The sequence below is a fragment of the Balaenoptera musculus genome, chromosome 9, assembly GCF_009873245.2.
Source record: "Balaenoptera musculus isolate JJ_BM4_2016_0621 chromosome 9, mBalMus1.pri.v3, whole genome shotgun sequence".
Lineage (NCBI taxonomy): Eukaryota > Metazoa > Chordata > Mammalia > Artiodactyla > Balaenopteridae > Balaenoptera > Balaenoptera musculus.
The window spans coordinates 74,266,663-74,291,930 of NC_045793.1; the positions used below are offsets into that span (position 1 = coordinate 74,266,663).

Genomic DNA, 25,268 nt, shown 5'->3' on the forward strand with positions numbered 1-25,268 from the left:
CATAAATTTTATTAGAAGTTGAGTATCTGTTAATTAGCAGACAGCTATATAACATAACTATAAAGCCACTATAATTCAAACATTGTAGCATTACTACATGAATGAACACATATACAAATTAAACAGAAAAGAATATCCACAAATAGTTCTAAGTATGTCTGGGAAGTTTGTGATAAAGTCAAGTTATAATCTTTAAAATTGATGCTTAGAAAACTACACACCCTTTGAAAACTAAAGTCTGTACCTCACACTACATACCAAAAGAAATTACACCAGTTGCACACGTAAGAAGCTTGCAAGTTGCCACTTTACCCTAACAAGATGCATCTCAGTTTTTTAATTAGTATTTTTTGGATAGCTGATGGCACTGAACTGCCATGTTTTTAAGCAATTGTATTTCCTATCCTTGAATCATATGCTGATGCTTTCTGCATATATATATCTATTGTAGACTAAATGTTTTCTTATCCATTTGCATGGGCATATTCTGTGTTAAGTATTTTTACCCTTTTTTGAAATATTTATGAACACCTAAGTTTTAAAGAAATCATATCAAATTTGTTGATTTGTTCTTTTGAAATTGGATACATTATTTTTACATTTAGAAAGAACTTTTATTACCAACACCAGAAAACAATTATATGTATATAGTTTTGAAGTTTTACACTAAACTCTTTAATCCATCATGAATGCATTTTGGTATAAAGTAAGTTTCTAGTATAAAATAGGTAAGCAACAGGATATATTCTACAGCCCATGGACATATAGCCACTATTTTGTAATAACTTTAAATGGAGTATAATATATAAAAATATTGAATCACTATGGTGTACACATGAAACTAATATAATACTGTAAATCAACTATACTTAAAGAAAAAAAGAAAAAAAGGCTTAGTTACAGATGGAAAAATAAAAATAAAAAAATAAAATAAATGTCTAAATTCATGTTGGTTGTTTTCCAAATAACTCACATTGTCACATCACTATTTATTAAATTTTTTATTCTTTCTACATTGATATTCAAAGCATATCTTGTGTTATGTTAAATCATCATTGATAGTAGAGCCTACATCTGAGCTATTCTATTTACCAACTCAGTCATCTTTTTTTTTTATTATTATATATTACTTCCAAATCAGATTATAATATCTTTGAGAAAAGGGACTGGGTTTTACTAATGCTTGTATTTTCCATAGGACCTATCACTTTACACATAGTAAACGTTCAATAAATATTGACATATCTATTAAATGAATGTTTAAATTGAATATCCTGTGCCTAATTTACAAAGAATTTCCTCACCATGTTAAAAGGTCACATTCTTCAAGGTGAAACATGAAGTAATTTTGAAATTGGAGAACAGGGCTGAGAATGGAAGCATTCCAAGTATAAAAATGCCATGTGAATTTGATTAGAATAATTTAAATTTTGTAGTGACTTCATTCTCCAGAGGCGATGTGATCATGAGAAAATACTGAGAGAGAGAATTTTAGTTGTGGGCTTACTCTGAATTGCTGAAGTTCAGAAAGGCCTTTAGCTGTATAGTGATGTGCAAATCAGTCCACATACCACCATGGCTCAACAGATGAACTATGTCAATGGTGAAATGTTGTCTTTACAATGTCTGCTGATACTTTTATTTGGGAGAACCAGCTGTGGATCCTTAACATTGTTATACATTTAGAGCACTGAGCAATAAAGCAATGATATTTAAAACATATTACATATTCATTTCCCCTCCTGACTATGTATAAGTTTAAACATGTTAAATTTTAAATAAAAGGCAGTATTAAGTATGTTGTCCCTGTCATGTACAAATATGTGAAGCTTTCATATAGTTAGTTATCTGTCAAACTATACAGGATGACTTCAGGCTGAAAAGATTGCGGAACAATCTTTTTGATTAAGGAGACATAAAACTAGGCTGTCATAAAGAATGCTAGGATTACAGCCTTCTATATAAAGACATGCTCACTACATCTATTAATGTGGGTAAAGAATTGTATAGTTACCAGAAAAGGAAAGTTATGTATTCAGCAAAACCAAAGATATTTGATGTTATTTTTATGACAATATGCAAGTCTTGAAATAAATATTTATGCATTTTCAATGTTGTTTACATCGTGAAATTAAAGTAACCTAAATTACCATCCCAAAAACCCTTGGCATAATGTATGGTGAATTCTAACATGTTTCATTCTCCTTTGATTCTCATAATAATCTTACTTAGTAGTGTGTATGTGTGTGTGTGTGTGTGTGTGTGTGTTTTAATAGACTTTACTTTTTAGAGTAATTTTACGTTCCTTACGTTCCCAGCAAAATTGAATGGAAAAGTACAGAGTTCCCTTTTGCTCCCTACCCTCCCATATTTTGCTTCCCCCACTATCAAAATCCCATATCACAGCAGTATGCTTATAACAATGGATGAACCTACACTGACATACCATTATCACCCAAAGTCCATAGTTTACATTAGAGTTCACTCTTGATGTTGTACATTCTATGGGTTTTAACAGTTGTACAATGACATATATCTACCACTGCAGTATTATACAGAGTAGTTTCACTGCTCTAAAATTCTCCTGTGCTCCATCGATTTACCCTTCCCTCCCCTCTTAACCTGGCAACCATCTTTTTCCTGTCTCCATACTTTTGCCTTTTCTAGAATATCATATAGTTGGAATCATAGAGTATGTAGCCTTTCCACATTGCCTTCTTTTACTTAGCAACATACGTTTAAGGTTTCCCCATGTCTTTTCATGGCTTGATAGCTCAGTTCTTTTTAGTGCTGAATAATATTCCATTGTCTGGATGTACCCCCTTGTATTTATCCATTCACCTCCTGAAGGACATCCTGGTTGCTTCCAACTTTTAGCAATTATAAATAAAGCTGCTGTAAACGTCCCAAGTGCAGATTTTTGTGTGGAGATAAGTTTTCAACTCCTTTTGGTAAATACCAAAGAGTGCAAGTGATGGATTATATGGTAAGAGTGTGTTTAGTTTTGTAAGAAATCACCAAACTCTTCTAAAATGGCTGTACCATTTTGCATTCCCCCCAGTACTGAGTGAGGGTTTCTGTTGCTCCACATCCTCACCAGCATTTGGTAGTGTCAGTGTTTGGGATTTTGGCCATTCTAATAGAAGTGTAGTAGTATCTTGTTTTAATTTGCAATTTTGGTAGCTATTTTAATTTTATCACTGTATAAATGAATAAACTCAATCTCAGGGAGGTTAAATAACTTGCCCATGATTCTACAGCTACTAAGTAGCAAATTAAAAATTAGTGTGTACAGATTCCAAAGCCCTTGTGCTTTTTATTCTGCAGGTTGCCTTATAGCTAGACAAGAATAAAATTCAAATTCACACACGGAGAACACCATAGAGTAGTTTCCAGGCTCATTATTACTCGTTTTAGTTTAGGTTCCTCCAGAAGAGGACCCTGAGACAAGAAAGTATCAGGGAACGGTGGAGAAAGGAAGGAGGGGAAGGCAGTGAATGAAGGATGTTTGAATACAGTTATCCCTGTGGGCAACTGCAGCTTACTCCTACAGGGAACCTAGGGAAACAGTGCTCAGTATTACTCAAAATATAGTGTGTGACAGAACCAGTCCTTGAACTGTTTAAGACGCACCCAGGAAAAAGAATATATAAAAAGTAAAAGTAAGTACTTAGAAACTTCGGTAACAACTTGACATTTTTGTAACATCCATTTTTCTTTTTTTTCTTTTTTAAATTTATTTTATTTTATCATTCATTTTTGGCCGTATTGGGTCTTTGTTGCTAAGCGCGGGCTTTCTCTAGTTGCGGCGAGCGGGGGCTGCTCTTCGTTGTGGTGCACAGGCTTCTCATTGTGGTGGCTTCTCTTGTTGCGGAGCATGGGCTCTAGGCACGTGGGCTTCAGTAGGTGTGGGACACAGGCTCAGTAGTTGTGGCGTGCGGGCTTAGTTGCTCCACGGCATGTGGGATCTTCCTGGACCAGGGCTTGAACCTGTGTCCCCTGAATTGGCAGGCAGATTCTTAACCATGCGCCACCAGGGAAGCCCCAACATCCATTTTTCTAATAATTCGTTTTATTTTTTTCCAATCCATGATGGATTGAAAATGAAAAACTGGTCCAAAAATAGTTTGAGAAGCACTAGTATGGAACACAAGGCCCAAAGTGATTCCTTTCAAGGAGCAAGGGAGCTGGGGTATTTATACCTCACTTCCCATCAGGTCAGTCCTTGTTTGAGACAGTGTCCAGAAGTGTTCATTTCCCAGCACTTCTGCCTGGGTGGAATGAAGTGGTATGCCCAGAGGGACACATGAATGTCAACAGTAGTGTCTACTAGAGAGTTTGTCAATGAAAAATTTCATTTCACTAAGCTAATTAATCTAAACATCATCACATCTCTATAATCATACTGATAATGAGTTAAAGGCTAAATAAGCATTAATTTGCTACATGCTATATATAGAAGGATAACAGAAAGCTAGAATTTGACTATGCACAGATAAAATGTTTCATTCAAAAGCACCCATGAAAATAACTAATACTGCCAACCAAAGCATTGGTTAGTGGGTAGGGTAGCTAAATTAAAGCTGCATCATTACCTAAAATTCAACTCTAATGCAAAGCAGTAGTCCATGGAATTCAGGATATGTGAGTAATGAGCATCTGTCACTTTACAGGGCTTCCTTCATCAACCTAAGATAATTTTGTGCCATCTTGTTGGAAAATAGTATTTTATTTTCCACTAAGGAAGCCAAAGGCAAGAGCTCCTCCTTCCTTCTCTCCACTCCCAGAAAGCCAGGGGACTGGCATGTGATGAAAGTTCTGAAAATTAGATATTCTCAACCAGGATTCTGAATCTTAAGCAAGTGGTCCAAAGATGAAAGTATGATTAGAGAGTATTCCTATTTTTTGGAGACTTACTGCTACTGCTTATGCCTTCCTTGGTTTCTGGCCTTATTTAATCCTGGTCTCTCAGCCTCCTGCTAATTCTGTGAGCTCCCAATTTCCTTCCAATAGTTTCCTTTTTTTACTTAAGACAGTTACAGTCTAACTCTTACTTGAAACCAAAAGTCATCACTGATATGAGGTGGTGGTGAAGAATCAGAGCTCTGATTCATGCTTGCTCAGTAATTCTCTTGAAGAAGTGAGGTCAGTCTCTTCATCAACCTGGTTTTTAGTTTCCACATTTCTACAGTAGTATTAGTTCAGCAGTGTGCTTTATGTAAAATTAGTCTGTGAGATGGTCTCTGAATAAAGGATTCTTCCTTTGGAGAATCCAATTTCATGTTAGCCTATTTAAGTTCCTAAAAAATTCTCCAGCAAAGGATTTAACTTGACTTTAACCCAGCATTTCCTAAACTTAATCATGGAAGTCTTATTTCTGAAAGTATTAACATCTCACACAGTTATTCATCCATAGAATACCTTGGAAAGAGGCATTGGCTCCAGCAGTTCATTTTTCTTTGACTTTGCACCTGACACTGGAGTTTATCACTAAGCACACATGACACCTTTGAGGAGTCTCTGCATTAATCCATTATGGCAGGGGTTCTTAAACCGCAGTACATAAAGAAGTATTTCAGAAGTTTGTAATAATGCATATTGCTGGGCATCACACCAGATCTATGAATTCAGAATCTCCTGGAATAGAGTAAGGAATCACTCTACAGGTGACTATGTTGTAGGCAGTCCTCAGTTCACAGTATAAGGAACACTACTTTCTGTAAAGTACCTCCTGAACCTCCTGATGGCTTACATTCTTTATCATTGGAAGAATCTAGAAGTCATAGTCATAATACTATATCCCACTGGCTTGATCATTCAGATCATTCATCTCCTAAAAGTTGTAGATGAAGCAAGTTCATAGACAACTTGTGAACATCAGCTTAAAACCTCTGAATAAAACTTTGAAAATCTCTGATCCAACTTCAGAAAGATACAATATTAAAGTGTGAATATGGTTTCAGTTGTAACTATGGGGTCAATAATTTGGACAAAATCTAGTTAAAGGTTGAACACACACTAAAAGGAGCAGTCAGTCTCTCAGATGTCTCTCTCACTCCTGTTAACTGTCTATAGCTTATTCATTTCTCACCATAAACTATTAGTGAGAAATCAAGGTTAAAGGAGTAGTAGGTCAGAAACTTAATTCATCCAATTTTATGACTTATTAGCAACTAAAAGATTCTGATGATGGGAAGCCTGAAATGAATAGCTAAAATGTTATTTTTAGACTATCTGTGAATTTCATTTGCTCTCATTAACACAAATGATGAAAAATCAGCTGTCAGAAATTTCAAAGCAAGACAGCAGAACACGAAAGAAACAAAAATTACTCAAGTCACCATCTTCTGGAACATTTTTTCTCTGTTAGAATTCTTCAGGTAATATATGAAGAGAATAATAGTACATTTCTTCACAATATCCTGTACATATTCTTACAGGAAAAAGGACGAGTTGTGGTGACATTTTTGTTGTTGTTGTTGGAAACAAGCAAACTTTTTGCTCCTGGGCCACTAGTTATATTTACTGTAAGAAACCCTTACAGATGATTTGCAAGATTCAGGAGAATTCCCTTTTGTCTTTACAGCCCTGAATGTACAGATAATTTGTTAGTAAATAATTTGCAAGGATCATAGTCTCACAGCTGCAATATTCTCTTATTTTATTTTGATAATCAGAATTATAGCCTCTTTGCAACTGGGGAGTGACGATATATGGAGGTGTGCTTATTCCTCAACATCTCCATAAAACTGGTATACTGACATATATTTGCCTGGGCTTCATATAACACAACACAGAATTCTTTCTTTCCAAAGGGCTTCAAAATTTACAAGCTTACCGATTTACAAGCTTTGTTTTATTCCTCTTGCTGCACAGTTGTTTTGGCTTAGTATATAGAATATATCAACATCTAACAACATAGAGTTTAAAAAATTTGTACATACCTTATCATATTTCACAGTTACTTTCATTATTTGAATAAATTTATTTTATTTAATATTGTAACTTCCATTTACATTTCCAACACTAAGAATTAGAGTTAAAAATGTCATGAAACCCTGATGTGATAGTCACTCAACAATGCAGAGTGTACTTACACATACATCCTTATAGGGATTATGGATTGACCTTTTTTCTTTATTGTAGCACTGCACTGTCTCAAGGGTGGCTGCATTCCTTAGGGTTGTGAACTAATCTCTGGAGAATACACATGTTGCCTCACTGAAGAGTCACTAATCAAAGCTTGAATATGTTCCTTTTGTGTTCAAATTTCAAATCCTCATCCCCACTCCAGCCATTTTTCAGGATCCTTCCTTTAAGACCACCGAAAGCAAAACTATAGCTGTTCAAACTTGGAACTAAGGAAAGAAAATAAAAAATGAAGCTGGGCTGGATTTAATTCTATGTAGAGCACATTGCCAAGAGTGGAATTACGTTTACAAGCATCAGTTTTTTCAGGTTTGGGTCATTCATTTGGTCTCTCAAAAGGACCTGCTTTGTAGATCCAGGGCACTTGTAATTTTCCAGCTGCGTTCCTGGTTTGCTTAGCTAATCCTGTGGGCCCCAATGTGCAGTCCACACCTGAAAAGGGGGAGTTTTTAATGTCGTGGTTTATTAACCAGGTACTTTCCATTCACGCAGTTAACAATTAGAAAACAGAAAGAAAGAAAAAAAAAAGAGCGAGAAAGCCTCCTACTTGTTTTTTTACTCCAAATATGGAGATGGAAACTATTAAACAAATAAGAAGGAGGGAAACTCCCGCATATTTCACCTTGACCTGGCTGGAATGCTCTGATGCCTGTAAGAGGCGGTGCTCTATGAAAGAGATCGGGCAGGCTGCTAGTGGAAAAATGAGAGGTCAGACTTTACCACGGGGAACCTCTCCTGCCCCTAGAGGAAAAAGAGAACCATCAGCCTGTGTCTCAGATTGGAAACAGCGCCTTGTTTTCAATCCGGGGGACTGGGTTCCCTCCCTCGGCCTAACGTCGTAGGAATGGGACCCAAGAAGGCGCGCGGCTTCCCCGACAGTTGCCGGGCATAGCACCCGCTCCAGGCTTGAACCGAAATTTCTGAACTGCCAACAGGCAGAACGGCCCTCCCACCTCCTCTCCTTAGTCTCACTCTTCTGCTCCGCCGCCCTTTGTAACTTCTTTGTTCCGTTTATTTGGAAGGTGACGCCTAAGGTCAAAAGATCCACCGTGACTGGCAAAAGCCCAGAGCCACCACCAGACCCTGGGAAGAGCAGGGCTGTCCAACTCAGGGCTGAGGCTCCGAGTGGAGAAGGAGCCGTGAGAAATTTCAGCTGCAACTCCGGGTACAGCCCCTGCGGACCGGCCCAACTCTCCAAGGGTTGGGGAGACGCCGAACAGTCTTGGGGTGGGGCAAAGGGTGAGCTCCGAACTCTGCCAGCAAAGTGGGCAGTGCGCACCAGCGGAACAGAGGGTGTTGGGGGCGGGGAGAGGTGCCTGCACTCCACGTAGTCTGTAGCAGCTGCCGAGCAGTGAGTATCTCCCAACAAAGGACCGCGCAGCTTCGGGGTCAGAGGCTGGGGTTTGCGCACAGCTGCCACTCTTGCTGAGCTAGTCTCCGCGCCACCTAGGCGAGCGTTGGGATGCAGGGATTCGGAGAGGAGGGGGAAAGAGAACACGGTGTGAGATTCCTGCTGCGCGGCTACGCATCAGGAGTTCTTGTGAACGATGGGAATGGCAACTCTCAGAGCCAAGGGGAAGAAAAAGAGCTGGAGTGAGCAAAACAAAGAGCGAGTGTGGGCCGCGGTGACTTCATGCCTCACCAATGTCCCGCCCACGCTGCTCCGAGCTGTTGCTGCAGCCGGAGCCTCCGCCGCGCCTGCGGGCGGCCGCGGCAAGGAACTCTGTAGCGTGGGGCGGTTTCCTAGCAACTCGCAGCCCGAACGCGCCTAGCTACCCGCACTTTGGGAGCCCCAACCCTCCCTCCCCACCCCAGCCGGGGGCCGGAGCAGGACCATTCCTCCCCCGCCCCTCGCCAGCCTCGCCTCCTTCTCATCCTCTCCGGGGTGCATCCCAGAGCGCGACAGCTGTCCCGGCTCTGGACGTAGGGACGCCTGAGCAGCACACTGGGGCCAAAAGGACGAGGGCACGAAGCACCCGCCCCCGTGAAGCCAGGCTCCTGCACCCCTGGGGAACCTCTCCTCCTGTGCTCGCGGCCGTGCGCTCCACTCCCGGTCAAGCAGGGAGCTGCGATGCCTCACTCGGTGTCCGGGGGCGCCGGCGGGGGCTTCTAGGGCGCTCCGGAGCCGCCTCCCCCGGCTGCTGGCACATCAAGCTTCCTCCCTCGCCAACCAGGACGCTGCCTCTTCGACTTTGCCCGCTGCTCAGCTGACGAGGCTGCAAAGTTGCAATTAAGTGAAGTTGGCTTCCCTGCCCACCTGTGGAAGAAGCTCGACCTCATTGATGCGCCATCGACTTTTTTCCCCTTCGGCCTCGCCAGCGTCCCCTCCCACAGATGCAGCATCACCCACTGAATGTACATTAGGCTGGTTTTTCCCCCCAGCTTCGGGCTTTGTTTGGGTTTGATTGTGTTTGGCTCTTCGCTAAGCTGATTTATGCAGCAGAAACCCCATCGGCTGGAGAGAGACAAAAGCTCTTTTCTTTGTCCCAGAGCGGGCTGCGGAGCCTTTGCTCGCGTCGCCGCCCCGGGCCATTGGCCGTCAGAGGAGGTGCTTCTCGCGGAGATCGCGGGACCAGCCGTGCGGAGCTGGGAGGGCCGCGGGGGCCCTGAAATGCCGAGCTGTGCCCAGGCCGCCGTACCTGCATCGTTTGCTCCGAGCCGCGGGGTCCGCCTGCCGGGCCTGCTGGAAACGTCCTAGCAACACTTGGCACTTCGCGCCCGGGAGCGCGAGCGCGCATCCGGTTAGCAGCCAGGCGGCGGGCGCGGTGCAGTGCGGGCTGCTTTGCATTATGTGCCGCTCGGCCCTGGCTTTTTTTACTGCCACATTAGTCTGCCTGCAAAACTGCAGGCCAGGTCCTGCCCCATTCCTCCGGGCGGCCTGGGTGTTTTCAGTTGTTCTTGGACTGGGCCAAAGTGGTAAGTTGTTTTGTTTTCTTTTGTTTTCTTCCCTTCCTCAAAGGTCTTGGGCTGTCACGAAGAGCATCCCGGCCAGGTAAGCGGCCCGGTGACAGCCTCCATCTGCGGAGAACTTCAGAAGGGTGGGTGTGTGGCGCCGTTCTCCATTGCAGGTGGCCCGAGGGAGGCCAGGTGTCAAGCGTTTCCTCCCTAGAGGGACAGCAATAACTGATTACCTGAGGAGACCCTGTGTGTTGCTGAGGGAGGCAGTTAATAGAATGGAAGTTTGGGAGGGTGGTGGGCCGTATTTACAGAAGCCCGTTTAGGGGTTCTGCCCCATCCTTGAAGGCATCCTCCTTGAGGGCATCCTTGAAGGTGCTCCCCATCTTTCTAGTATGTGGGTCCACTAACCCCTAACTTGCATTTGATTCAAGCCTGAGGATAAATTGGTATAATGAGAGTGAGGGTTCTGTTTTTGAGTCCATGAAAGAAAGGATAGCTGCACACAAGTTTCCTCTACCATAGTGCTCAGCCTGAATGACTTAAACATATATGAAGAATATTCTTGCTTTAAGTCACTGTTTTTTCAGCTCAAGAAACAATTCCTAGCTAACTGATCCCTCAGTGAGATCAATCCTTGAGACCGAGACCCTGAGACAGAACCCAAGAGCAGGATTGACAACTATCAGTCCAGGCAAGCCACTTTTGTCAGAACTAGCTGATTTGGAGAGGATACTTCTTTATAAAGGATATTGTCCCCTCATTTTACAAATCACAAAGAGAAGCTCAAGTCAAATAGTGTATGAAAAGGTGCTTTGGCACTTCTGAATTAGATGCAAATTTAAGGTGGCAGTACTGGATTGTTAGCAAACAGTAAGACATAAAGTAAGTGATAATAATAATCATGAATTTAGGATGAGTTCTTATTGGTATTAAATGTAGGCCAAATATTTATTTTTGCCAATGCAATGATTATTGCCATACTTTTTGGAACATGTTTACTTTATCTGTGTTTGGTCATTGAGACTTAAATTCTATTAGAGCCTTTCTCTGGCCTCTCCTGTTGAAGGAGAGTTGTAATTGTTCTGTAGATTAAAATGTTCTCCTATGCTTTGAATTGACGAGCCAAATTTCTGCCTGAAGCTAATTAAAACCATCAAGTCTTAGCCTTATAAATAAGGGTTTATAATGGAAACATGCTAGCTTCACTTATTGGTTGCATACACAGCTGTCTAATATTTGTTTCAAAAGAAGATTTATCCAACTGTGTGAAATGAGAGCAGTTAGAGCTAATTTTTATCTTGTGGCTCTTTTTTGGCTTATAAGTTGATTTTAAAATAAGTGAAACTTAAGGCAAAGGAAAAAGTAACATTATCAATTATCGGTTAAGTGAAACCACTGAGCATAACTCCATCCTGTGTTAATAAGTGACAAAGTATTTTTCCGGATTTAGTAAATACATACACACGCACATACACTAGTAAGATGACCAAAACTTGTGTCAACAGGGTATATTTTGTTCCCAATACTTAGGCAAAAGAAAAAGTGCTACTTGCCCCCAGATTTTGCTAGTAATTGTGAGTTTTTTAAAAATATTCATTGCGTTTGTAAAGATTAGTCAAGTTGTCGTGTAATAGCATTGTATTTCCATCCAGTGACTGTAGCTGATTTGAAGCAAATACTATGAATGAGCTCTCTTGCACCTGCAGTTGTGAAAAGGGAATGCTTATCTGAAATCAGAACAAGGCATCCTTTTCCCAGTCTCTGTCAATATACAAAGATTTCTGATGTATACTGGTTTGCACTGCAGTTAAAAACATGCACAAAATTTAAATTATAGCCAGTACAACTCAGAAAATTAGAGATCAGCATAAACTGTTGTACTTTTGTGATATAGCTACAAGTCTCAAATTATATGTCTTCACAGTACAAATTAGATGCTTAAAGCAGAATAGAAATTTAGGTATCAGTTACAAAGGAAATCTTGTTCCCTTGCTCAGTAGTTTACACCAAGGATATGTTGAGGGCAATAAAGCCATACAAAAGAAACCATAAACGGCACAACTTTGGGTTTAATTTTTGAAGTAGAATTTACAGGTCCCAAATACATAGTGGACTTTTAATAACGAATATATAGTGAGAAAGGGGGATGTTATTAATAAAATCTGAACATTATTCTGATCTAGAAAAAAAATTATTGGAGTTTGTTTTTCAACTTTCCTTGGTGGAAATTACCGACAATCAGAGAAACAATAACACTATAAATTGGTTAGTGAGTAACTGGAAAACACTAGAGAATACCTAATGGTTAATATTTGAAGAGTTAATGTAGTAACACTGCTGTTTCTACATTTGCTAGCTTTGAAAGGCTAAAAATCTTTTTAACCTATATTTTTATATAGCAATATATAAGAGTGACAAATTTCAGAAACTACCATTTCTTTTTGGAAAGTGGTAACTATTGCGCTGAAATATCACCTTCTGTGCATAATCAACTATTTATTCTTTTACATAACAATCAACTGGATTAGCATTGTTTTGTAAGTGTAGTATATTACCTCAGAACATGTTTTATAGAATAAGTTTCAGAATTCTTTATGCTTACCTAAAGTGAGAGGATATTTAAGAGAACCAACGCTTCATTTTTAAAAATCCAGTTTTCTAAATTATTTGCACAAAAAGCATCCAAATTAATTCTATCTTAAAGCAACTGAGATACTTTCTGATAAAAAAGCTTGTACTGTATATGAGAAGGCTATGTTTGTGCTGTATATTTTCAAATCATACCAGCAAAGTAGGTGATATGATTTGAAAAATGCCATAAAAATTCCTGTGCCCCCAAACAGTTCTTTCACCTGTTACCAAATTATCAAAATTTTCACCATTTAATGGATTTCTTTGGATTAAGCATGGTATTGACACTATGTTTCTTCTAATTTTTAACTTTATATTACGGACATTTTCAAACACACACAGAAGAAGAAAGAATCGTGTAAGGAATCACCACAGACCCATCACCCAGCTTCATCAACTATCAACTGAAGCCCAGCTTCTTTCATGTCTTCCCCCACGCATTTCATTTCCTTCCCCCAACAAGACTACTTTGAAGCAAATGTCTCATATCATTTTGTCCTAAAATATATCAGTAAATCAAAATACTACTAGAGGAGAAGCATGCTTCATTAATCCCCACAACACAAATTTTTTTAGCTAAAATTTAGGGCCACAAGAACGTCCACTATCTTTAAAGGGAGGAATGCGGAAGTGAGGGAGGCAAGCAAAGGCAAAGACAGTTTCAAGTATTTGCTTCTCAGTGGTTCTATTACATAGCTCCATTAAAAATATTTTTTAAAAAGTATGCATGCATATGAAAAAGAAAAAATACAGACAAATGTAATTACTTTATTTCAGTGGAATCACAGCAGGTATATCTTGTTTGAGTTTCAGTTTTAAGGACTGTTCCCCGTCTCTTGAATCATCATTTGTCTCCTCTCTACTAGATCATTTACAGCATATGCATATCCATACATGCTGTAATAGCTCTCATCTTCTATTTCTGTCTCCTTTGTAGCAAAAATTCTTGAAAGAATTGTCCATACTTGCTGTCTCCAATTCTCCTCACCTTCTCTTTTAATCCATTGCTCAGGCTTCCTTTATCATCCCTGAAGTTACACCACTCTGTTAAGATCACAGTGACCTTCCTATTGTCAAATCCGATGGTCAGTTCATAGTCTTCATCCTTCTTGACCTACCATCTGTCAGCGAGTTGACACTGTTGATCACTCCCACCTTTGAAACACTTCTTTCCTTGGCTTCCTGGACCCCCATTCTCTTGGTTTAAGCTCCTTCTCCATCCCTGATGTTGGTTCTTTCTCATGTCCCAACCTCCAAATATAGGAGTGGCCCAGGATTCAGCCCTCAGATGTTCTCTTCTAGATATATACTGGGTCTCAGGTGGACTGATCAGGTCTTGGGTATTAAATACCACTTCTATGCTGACAGCTCCAGTCCTGCCCTCTTATCTCATTTCCAGAGGGTCTAGCAAACTGCCTATTCAACATCTCCACTGTATGTCTAAAGGCAAAGTTAGCCCTAACATAGTCAAAACCAAACTTCCAATTTTCTCCCTCAGGTTTGCTCCTTTCACACTCTTCTTCATCTCAGTAAGCGATGTCAGTCTTCTAGTAGTTTGGGATAACACTTTGGCAGCACCCTTGATTTCTCTGTTTCTCCCACATTCCATGGTCAGTTCACCACCTCAGTTGCCTAAAAAGCTGATTTTGCTGTGATTTTCTTTTGTCCACTCAGATTTGATAAAAGTTGAATTAATACCATAACTTTTTTTTTTTTAAGTATAGGATATCTTCAAGTGGTAGAACCATATATAGCACTCTGAAGAATAAGAGGACTGACCAGGTAGAAAAAGTTCTTAGAATAATATTAACCAGCTGCTAATTTTTTAAAATGTATGTTTAAGTCTTAAAGATATATTATTTATTCATGAATATATATACCTATTAAGCTAATTAAGCCTTGATTGGACTAAAAACAAAATTAGTTAATAACTTTAATAAAACAAGGGAAGCCAGAGGATATAGTTTAGAAGAGAAAGTTACACTGTTGAATAGGATTTAATATAGACAGTTAACAAGATAATCAGTTTTCATTCCAATTTGATATTTTTATGAGACATAAGAAATAACATGATATAGCAACAATATATTGCCTTTTCAATTTTCCTGTACTCCATTTTGAATGAACCTTCCTTGAAGCAAATAAAATATTTGAGATAATCTGGTCTGTGTTGTTTAACAGCCTTTTCTGCCCCACCTGTTAAATTAGATTTATCCAGGTATAGTTTATGTGAAATTTTCACTTTGTTCACCACTCCCCTCCCCCAGGGCCATTCTATTGATCACTAGATGGATCTCAGAGGGTACAGTTTTTATCTAAAGTTCTTTAAACTTTAATAAATGGGGCCTGATATGCAGAGACCATCCAGTTTTCTTAAAACGTAATAAACTGTTTGCCTTGTGATATAGTCTTTCTCTTGTTTGTACTTATTAAGCAAAGATGCTCAAAGCATCCTCCTTGAAAGTGCCTGTTGTATAGCATTCTCAGTCATTTAAATGATGTCTTTTCACTGGTTTGATAGGTCTCAGTGAGTAACTTATATAAAAATTATGTTATTTTTGATATTATTGAATCTTACCTTACCAAACTGACATAAGGAAATAGTCTTTTTATATGTTCATTGAATGACCTGACAACATTCATAACCAACCCTGTATTGTTTATGCTCAGTCCTTCTTGGTCCTCAAAACTCTAGTCCCTGTTGCAGCCCAAGTCTACACATTTAGAGGAGTTTTGCCAGCATGAGGACTGTTAGCCCTATGTATCTTCTCCAGCTATATATGAAATGTATTCTGTAAGCTATTTATTGATTATAAAAGAAGCCATAGAAAAAAATATTTTATGCTTATGCATATTGCATTTTATTAAATTGAACAATTAAATACTGAGCTTCTTAAGTAGGTGACCTAATTGCTAATCTCTAAAAATGTAACTTTTCCAGTTGTATCCTAAAGATGTCATATAAGTATGGCTTCTATATGTAGTGGAAAGAAAGTGCAATGCTCATGTAATTTCACAAACAACTGGGTAGCTCTCTCTCTGTGCCATGCACTGATATAAATGATTTACCACATTAATTTAACCTTCATACTAACACTATGAGAGAGGTAGAATTGTTATTCCTGTTATAGAAATGAGGAAACTGAAGCACAGAGGAGATAAGTAACTCACTGAAAATCACCTAGCTAGTAAGTAGAAAAGATGGGATTTGAACTCAGTTATGCTGCCTCATACTTGATTTAAAAAGTTTCTAGATGTTTAAGTTATACATTCAGTGTGACTGTCAGATAGAGGACCTTCATGAGGACGCCCATGGCATATTTGGAAAAAGGCCTTTCATTCATCCCCTTTCTCAATTGTTGGTGTGCAAAGGTGAATTGTGGTGGAAATCTGGGTGTTTCAGGGTTGTCCAGGAGGCAAGGAAACAATGGCCATAGGTAACATGCATGTGAGAGCATGGAATTCTAGGAACAGAGTTTGGACCTCCTTCCCTGGAGATTGCTGGGCTATGCCATGTAATGCTGTTACCCTCACAGAGTAACTGCAGAGAGGAGGATAAAGATTTGTGAATCGGGGCATGGTGAAAACATACCTCCTGTGGAGGCAAATACTCTCAACCTCATATACACCTCACTATGGTTGTTTTCATATGGGAGTAAGAAAGGGCGAGAGGACACGTGGCCTTATGGGCGTAACCTGGAGCAAAACTCTGCCTCCCACAGGATTTCCGATGTGTTACAGATGTGTTTGACTTGTGGTTATGAGAAAGAAAGGAAAAGAGAAAGACATTGACCTATTAAGTAGCTGGTAACCAGTTCAGTCAGAGTGTTCAAAGGGACAAAATCATGGTACAAGGCATCACACCATTGATCAACATAGGGCTCAAAGCATTCCTAGACATTTGGAGCCACTCTATTATATAGCTTGATACTCTATATTGTTTAATATATTCATATTATTTTTTCTCCGTGCATGTTTACAAAGTAAGTGTTTTTTCAGCTGTTAAATATTTACAGTGATTAGCCATAGCCAGTAGTCTACCAATATTGGTCATTTAGAGCATGGCATTTCCAGTATATGCCAGGCTCAAGGCATCTACTGCTGTACTTTCTTCAGGCAGAAGTTTTCGCTCTGTGTGTGTGTGTGTGTGTGTGTGTGTGTGAGTGATTTCAGTTTTATAACTATTTGACAGCAGCGGTTAGTTCACATCAATATGGACTGTCTATAGATTTCTGAAAGTGGTGACAGGTTTATAGGTTATCAACATATAGAGCTTGTTTAGTGAATCTTCACCCTTGTTTCCCACATATGGATACGGTATAGGACATTCCTTATTCCTTTGGCTCAGACAGCTTTGTTAAGCTTGGTGTCAATGTATACATCTGGAGTTCCCACCTCCTTCATGGCAAACTTCCAGATCTCTTTGAGTGTCCAAGGGCCATGCTTCTTTTAAAGCCTACTCCATATATGCACAGGTAAATGCTGATGGTTTATTCTCTGGTCATCACCTCATTGATGGAAGAATGGCCCTTTCTTCTCACCACTCTTTTCCGTGGGAGCCATCCAAAGAGTGCAAGAGATTGTGACTCTTCAGGAAGGAGTTTAATGCTGAGACATCAAAGGCTCTGCCTAAGCACTAAGAATACAGCAGAGAGCAAAACAAAGTCCCTGCTCTCATGATGCTTACATTCTAATTGAAGAAGACAAATACATGTATATATACATGTGTATATATGCATGATATATATGATATACAATTTATCACATGTGACATATATCATACATACACATGTGTATATATATATGTGTGTGTGTGTATGTGTGAATATATATGGTAAAAAGAAGAAAAAATAAAGCAGACTGAGGGAACTGACCTGAGAGGGACTGGACAGTCTACTATTATATACAGGATAGTCAGAGTAGGTCATTCTAGTAAGAAAACATTAAATTTCTTAATTTTTTTTCTTTCTATGGTACACATCAGACATTTCACAATCTTTCCTATAGTTTAGCTCCTTCTTGAAAACGGGAGGCAAAAAGATACACTAGGATTTCTAAGCTGTTAACAGTAATAGGAGTTTTTTTCCCCTTTGCTATTAAAGGTCATCAAATTCTCACTTATGGCTAGGAAGAAAAGAGTTGAAAGGTAGTGAAGGGATGACAAGATGATAAATAAGTGGGTGATTCTAGGTAAGATGACTAAAGGAAAATGGAGATTTTTGTTTTTTAGCATCAACTCTTTGTCCATAATGGTTTCTCGAATCTATCCGCTCCTTTTAATACAACGCCACTAGAGTAGAGAAAGCCTGAAATAGTCTTCATTCCATGAGGCAAATCTTTTGGCAAAAATCTATGAGTGTCCTAACCAGTCTCCATTATTTCAAACCTTTGTCCACACTTTACCTCCCTACTCAGAATCTTCATGGCTTCCATTGTCTTCAGGCTCCTCTGCGTGGTATGCAAAGCCCTTCCAGAACATCCCATGCCTAACATTCTGGCTCCTCGTTGAAGTCCTGTCTCCACATCAACCTGTGACCTCCTTGAGAGGAGAAACTGTGCCTGTTGATTCTGCGTTTTCAATGCCTGGCATGCAATAGGCCCTAATAAATTATTTGAAGTAAATGACTCAATGAATGAGGTGAGGATAATAGTGATCAGTTTTAAATTGGGCAGCTAAGCAAATAAGCGCTATTCAGCTCTAATCCTCACTAGAATTTTAACTTTAAGAAATACAGTTTTCTTTTGAATGTGAGTTCTACTATAAAAGGTTTAACACCATGAAAGGACGTTTGTTTCTGCATTCCAAGTCCACTCCAAAAAGCAGTCTCTTGACTTGACAGGCAAATCTTTAGCAAAGATCACAATAGAGACTTAGATTTTTAATCTACTTTTTACAAATTTGTTTTGCTTTCAAATTTCTGTGATAATTATTTTCATTGTTTTTAATTAATATGAAAAGTAATCCTGATCCTTTACCCTCAGTGTGTATTTTAAAATTGATTTCTACTTAGATTACACAACCTGAAATTTGTAGTCATTTTAACCAAATACTAAAAAAGTAATGAAAAAACAAGATAGTCTAATCAATTTAATCATAATGCACTCAGATTTTCTTAAAGCATCTATAGCTTTGTGTCAGGCACTGTTCTGGAGTTAAAAGAATAACAATAATTAACATTTGTAAGGTATTTTCTGTATGCCAGACACACTCCTGTATATATGATAGGAAAATATATCCTTTAGTGCCCACAACCCTCTGAGGTATGTACTCTGATAATTCACATTTTATAGGTAATCAAACTAGTTAAAGAGTCATTGAATAACTTCTTCAAGATCTCTTAGCTAATAAGTAATAGAACCAGAAGTCAGACCTGCGTGGGTTTGACTCTGCACTCTCAACCTCATAACAGACTATCTTCCAGGGGTAAGAAGAGTCTCTACCCCGGCCTTGGAGGGCCTTGCTCTGGCCCTCTCCACAGGCAAGGAATCCATGGGGCATGCCTGTCCAGAGTCTTCAATTCCCTTCTAGATCATCCTTAGAATTCTCTGCCCAAGCAGCCCCAACCTACTTTTTTTAGACTGTGCCACCTACATGCCAAACCCGAGGAGAGGGGAAATAAATAGAGCTTGGACATGCAGGCTGGAGTATCCATGCAGGTAAGTGACAGGCTATTTGCTTTGCAGAATAAAGCTAGAAGTGAGAGAGAAGAGGGGCAGATTGAGGGCTGGAGAAACAACACACACTGCAAAGTTCCCAACCAGAAATCTTAAGAATCTGAAATTCTAAATTCAGACCTAGCCTTCTAGGGCATTATCAACGCGTGTTTATCAATGTAGGAAAACAGAACTTATTTTACGTAATAGTTTCTTAGCCTGGGTTTTAACTGTTAAATATTTAATCCTGTTATGCCTGGCACCATTTGTACTCTTGCTCCCGCCCTAAAAAAATTTAGGGACAGATTTGTCTAGTACATTAAGTATTACTTGGGGGAGGGTGACAGACAATGAATGCACCATAGATCACTGAATAAAGAGAACTACTTTATGTCAAGGTGCTTTTTGGTAAAGCTCTGAGATGTATACAGATTACACTAAATTCTATTTTCCTGAAAAACAGTGTCATAGAGAGAGTCTAGTGTATACATTTTTTAATTTAGTTTTACTTTTTATTTCCCCTTATTGGTTTAAAACATGTCACAGAAAAGAACATTTTACTGACATGAATTAGCCAAATCCGGTTGAATTATTCAGCTGGCATATATTTAATATCTATAAGTGAATGAATGTGTGGAAAAAATACTGCCAAACTGCCTTTATGGACTAAAAGGACTATTTTCCAGTTTAAATATCAGTCTTAATGTGACCTCCTTTCTGTTTTTACAGCAAGTAAATTAGTCTAATTTACATACGAAAGAAAAATGTAATAAAAGTCAAAATTATTTCCATTGGGATTTTATAATTTAATTAAAACAGTCCTACCTTTCAACAAAAGTACTAGGATCGATTCTTGCTAGGAAACTACTAATATTAAATAGATATATTAAAATTATCTTCTCTAACTTTAGGAAATTAGTTTAGGAAATAAGAATAAGATCATTAAATTAAAATTGCAGTGTTAAATTATAGTGGTCTTATTGGATATATACTCTTAAGATGATTCTAAAAGACGCTTTTATTCTGAATGCTGTTATTCAAAGTACTAGAAGTTCATATTTTAAAACAGCATATAAAGTCTTAAAAAGTGATCTTTCATGCCGACCTTATCAATGAGCCAAACTATCATTACTATAGTTATTTTGAAGAGAGTTGTTACACTCTTTCCCAGCTATTTTTGTTGTTGTTTTGTTTTAATCCGCTGTTAACATTTGTCAAAGATAGAGTCTGTTGCCATTCTAGATCAGTACTGGTACAGTTTGATTATTCTAGAGAATTGCCCCCCAAAAATCACAGCACCCAGGTAGTACAGAGTGAGGAACCAGAGTAGCAACCAAAGGCTAATTCAAGCTAAAGTCCATGAGAGAGACTGAGTTTGGAAAGACTGGAAATGGGAAAGGCTGGTAATGAAGACAGGAGAATAGCAGACTAGAAATATGTCAGCTCTGAAGAAACGTGCCAAATATTTCTCATTAGGTATGTGAGGTGTGCAGTAGCTTTTGGTCAGGGATGTTTTGATATTTTGGACCCAGCCTCCTTCTAGGATTGAAAGAGTTGATATGCCGATGGTAAAATACAGCCACAGTCGAGGTACTGTTGTTCCAAATATACATATGGTAACAGGGTCCTATCCTTGGAATTGAACCACAAACATTTTCCAAGGTACAAGCATTTTTCCTGATTTCAATGGGGGCCATATATTCAGTATAATTCCCTAGTAACTGTTGCAGGTACTACGTAGGGAAAAGATCTTCAATCTTATAGAATGAGGGATGACTACTATGCTCTGCAGGAGCTTTAGAATATTATGAGTTCGAACAAAGAAAATAATTAAAAGAAAAATTCAAAATTCTACAGGACCTTAAGGAAGTACCTTACGGAGTGCCAGACTAGGCATTGTCTTTTTTAATTGCCTACTCAAGTCAGGCTTGGAGGTCAGGCTGGCTACGCCTAATGGTGTAAGGTATTCGTTGATTGCAGCAAAACAAAGAATGCAGGAAAGTTTTGGGGTGTGCAGAAATTGCTGTAGAACTGGCTGTTCTAGTTGGAAACAAAGAACTCATTGTAGCAGAACTGAATTATTGGCAGAAAAATGACCTACCTGGTCTCTTTCTTAGTACAAGGCATACCTCCCAAGGTATCACTCTATTATCTTTTGTGCATTTGATTTGGATTTATGTGGTGAATTGAAGACAACTGAACCATAATTTGCAAAAGAAAACCCTCTAGAAATGATACATGAGGCTCAAGTTTCAAGAAAATTTATCTGGAAGATGATAACACTGAAAAACACACTCAAGAAGGGAGTCAGTTTCAGGCATCCTGAATTTTGGTTTAAAATGTCCCTTTTGATGAGTGTTTCAAGCACAACCATCTAGAACCAGAGCCCTAAGGTGAAGGACAATGTATATAATCACAGTGCCCAACCCCTGAGGTTGGTAATGGAAACACAAAGATTAAATGTTATTAGTACCAGTCTTTAGTTCAGAGGATATAACTTGTTTGATGCCTCTTGAAGACTTCAAGGCCACACGATGCTTGGTGACATCTGATGGGACTAAGACGGGGTGTTAGAAGGGGTGAGGTGTCCTGAATAGGTACCTGTGCCCCAATGAAGGAAGCATAACACAGCTGGAGAATAAAGCCCAGCACCCACTGTTAGGGAGCACATGTGTGTTAATATATATGTCCAGGGCCGACCCTTGGCTACTTGCAGGTCAGCATAGCATTGATGCCAGAGATCATTACTCTCTGAGAACAGGACTGCAGGCTAGATTATCTGGTGGTAGACTTACTGGGGTAGAAATCAACTTATGGGCATTATCAAAAGTCAGATATCAGGGCTTTTTGGACAAATCCTGCCTCTCAGAGATGTGTTTGATTTTGAAGTTAAAAAAAGACAGGTGCTGCTTCTGACTGAATTACTTGGCGGTGCAGAAATGTTTGGTCGGTTAGACCTATAACTGGATGTTACACCCCGCTTCCCCACAGGATAGACTTCTCAAATACTGCCCAGATGACATGGGTTTTTTCTCCTACACTGGGCACCTATCAATTCCTTTGGGTTTAATTTTTTTTAAACAGAAGAGCCCATGTACAGAACTTGGGTTTTCTTGGCCCTTTTACTAAATTACATACAGGCATACCTTGGAGGTATTTTGGGTTTGATTCCAGAGCACTGCAATGAAGCAAATACTGCAAAAGCAAGTCACATGAAATTTTTCATTTCCCAGTACATATAAAAGTTATGCTTACACTATACTGTAGACCATTAAGTATGCAAAAGCATTATATCTAAAAAAAATAATGTACATACATTAATTAAAAATATTTTATTGCTGAAAAATGCTGTCATCTGAGCCTTCAGTGAGTCATTATCTTTTTGCTTGTGGAGGGTCTTGCCTGGATGTTGCTGGCTGCTGACTGATCAGGGTGGTGGTTGCTGAAGGTTGTGGTGGTTTTGGCAATTTCTTAAAATAAGACAACAATGAAGCTTGCTGCATCGATGGACTCTTCCTTTCACAAAGGATTTCTCTGTAGCATGCAGTGCTGTTTGATAGCATCTACCCACAGTAGAACTTCTTTCAAAACTGGAGTCAGTCCTCTCAAACCCTGCTGCTGCTTTATCAACTAAGTTTATGTAATATTCTAAGTCCTTTGTCGTCATTTCAACAATCTTCATAGCATCTTCACCAGGAGTAGGTTCCATCTCAAGAAACCACTTTCTTTGCTCATCCATGAGAAGCAACTCTTCATCTGTTAAAGTTTTATCATGAGACTGTAGCAATTCACTCACATCTTCAGGCTCCACTTCTAATTCTAATTTTCTTGTTATTTCCACCACATCTGCAGTTATTCCTCCACTGAAGTCTTGAATCTCTCGAAGTGGTTCATGAGGGTTGGAATTAACTTCTTCCACACTCCTGTTAATATTGATATTTTGACCTCTTCCCATGAATCACAACTGTTCTTAATGGCATCTAGAATGGTTAATCCTTTCCAGAAGGTTTTCAATTGACTTTGCCCAGATCTTTCAGAGGAATCACTATCTATGGCAGCAATAGCCTTATGAAATGTACTTCTTAAATAAAACTCAAAAGTCAAACTTACTCCTTTATCCAGGGGCTGCAGAATGATCTTTTGTTAGTAGGCATGAAAATAAATTAATCTTGTCCATCTTCATCAAAGCCCTTAGGTAATGAGGTACATTGTCAGTGAGCAGTAATATTTTGAACAGAATCTTTTTTTCTGAGTAGTTGGTCTCAAAAGTGGGCTTAAAATATTCAGTAAACCATGTCATAAACGGATATGCTCTCATCCAAGCTTTGTTCCATTTATAGAGCACAAGCAGAGTAGATTTAGCATAATTCTTAAAGGCCCTAGGATTTTCCAAATGGTAAATGAACACTGGCTTCAACTTAAAGTCACCAGCTGCATTAGCCCCTAACAAGAGAGTCAGCCTGCCCTTTGAAGCTTTGGAGCCAGGCATTGACTCTTCCTCTCTAGCTATGAAAGTCCTAGATGACATCTTCTTTCAATATAAGGCTATTTTGTCTACACTGAAAATTTGTTGTTTGGTGCAATCACCTTTATTAATTATCTTAGCTAGATCTTCTGGATAATTTGCTGCAGCTTCTACATGAGCACTTGCTGCTTCACCTTGTACTTTTATTTTATGGAGACTGTGTCTTCCCTTAAACCTCATGAACCAACCTCTGCTGGCTTCAAACTTTTCTTCTGCAGCCTCCTCACTTCTCTCAACCTTCACAGAACTGAAGAGAATTAGGGCCTTGCTCTGGATTGGGCTTAGGCTTAAGGGCATATTGTGGCTGGTTTAATCTTCTATCCAGACCACTAAAACTTTCTTCATATCAGCAGTAAGGCTGTTTTGCTTTCCTATCATTTGTGTGTTCACTGGAGCAGCACATTTGATTTCCTTCAAGAACTTTTCCTTTCCATTCACAACTTGGCTAACTGTTTGGCTCAGGAGGCCTAGCTTTCAGCCTGTCTCAGCTTTCAACCTGCCTTTCTCACTAAGCTTAATCATTTTTAGCTTTTGATTTAAAGTGAGAGACATGGGACTCTTCCTTCACTTGACTGCTTAGAGGCCATCGCGTGGTTATTAACTGGCCTAATTTCAGTACTGTTGTGTCTCAAGGAATAGGGATGCCAGAGGAGAGGGAGAGAGATGGGGGAACAGCATGTCAGTGGAGGAGTCAGAACACACTTAATATTTATTGATTAAGTTTGTTTTCTTATATGGGCATGGTTCGTGGTGCCCCAAAACAACTACAATAATAACATCAAAGATCACAGATCACAGATCATCATAACAAATATAATAATAATGAAAAAGTTTGAAATATTGTAAGAATTACCAAAATGCTGCACAGAGACATGAAGTGAACAAATGCACTTGATGCAGGGTTATCACAAACGTGCAGTCTGCAAAAACACAATATCTACAGAGCGCAATAAAATGAAGCACAATAAAATAAGGTAAGCCTGTAGATGCTTCTAGCTCTATGTTAAAGAATTCAAGCTCCAGAGTACTCCAGATGGGCCTTCGAGTTCTGTGGAGCTGCCATAGTGGCAGATGACCTACTAACTGGTCAATCCACTTTAGGATATTTCCTAGGGATCCTTATTGACAAGCAGAGAACTAAAACACCCAGAAAAATCCCAAGAAATATGGAATTACCTAAAATTTGGAAGCCTGCCTCTACAGCACAGTGGCACTCCTATATATGACTTACCTATGAGGAATTTGGGTTCCCAAGAACTTTACCCTTAATAGCACAAACTCACTTTTCCAAAGCTTTGAGGATGCTATACAGTAAGCGGCCTAGGAGAGTCTGAATTAGTTGGTTATACAAAGAAGGCTGTTGGATATTGTCCAGATATACAGTGGCCCCCTCCATCCAAAAGATCACAGG

General features: G+C 39.1%; 1 protein-coding gene across 1 annotated transcript in view; it reads left to right on the plus strand.

Moving 5' to 3' along the window:
• Nucleotides 1-9,535: 9,535 nt before the first annotated feature.
• Nucleotides 9,536-25,268, plus strand: part of ITGB8 (integrin subunit beta 8) — a 93,776-nt gene continuing 78,043 nt past the window's right edge. Inside the window, exon 1 of the mRNA XM_036863523.1 lies at nucleotides 9,536-10,065. Coding sequence (XP_036719418.1) covers nucleotides 9,939-10,065 — 127 coding nt within the window. The 5' untranslated portion in view covers nucleotides 9,536-9,938. The remainder of the gene's footprint in view (nucleotides 10,066-25,268) is intronic.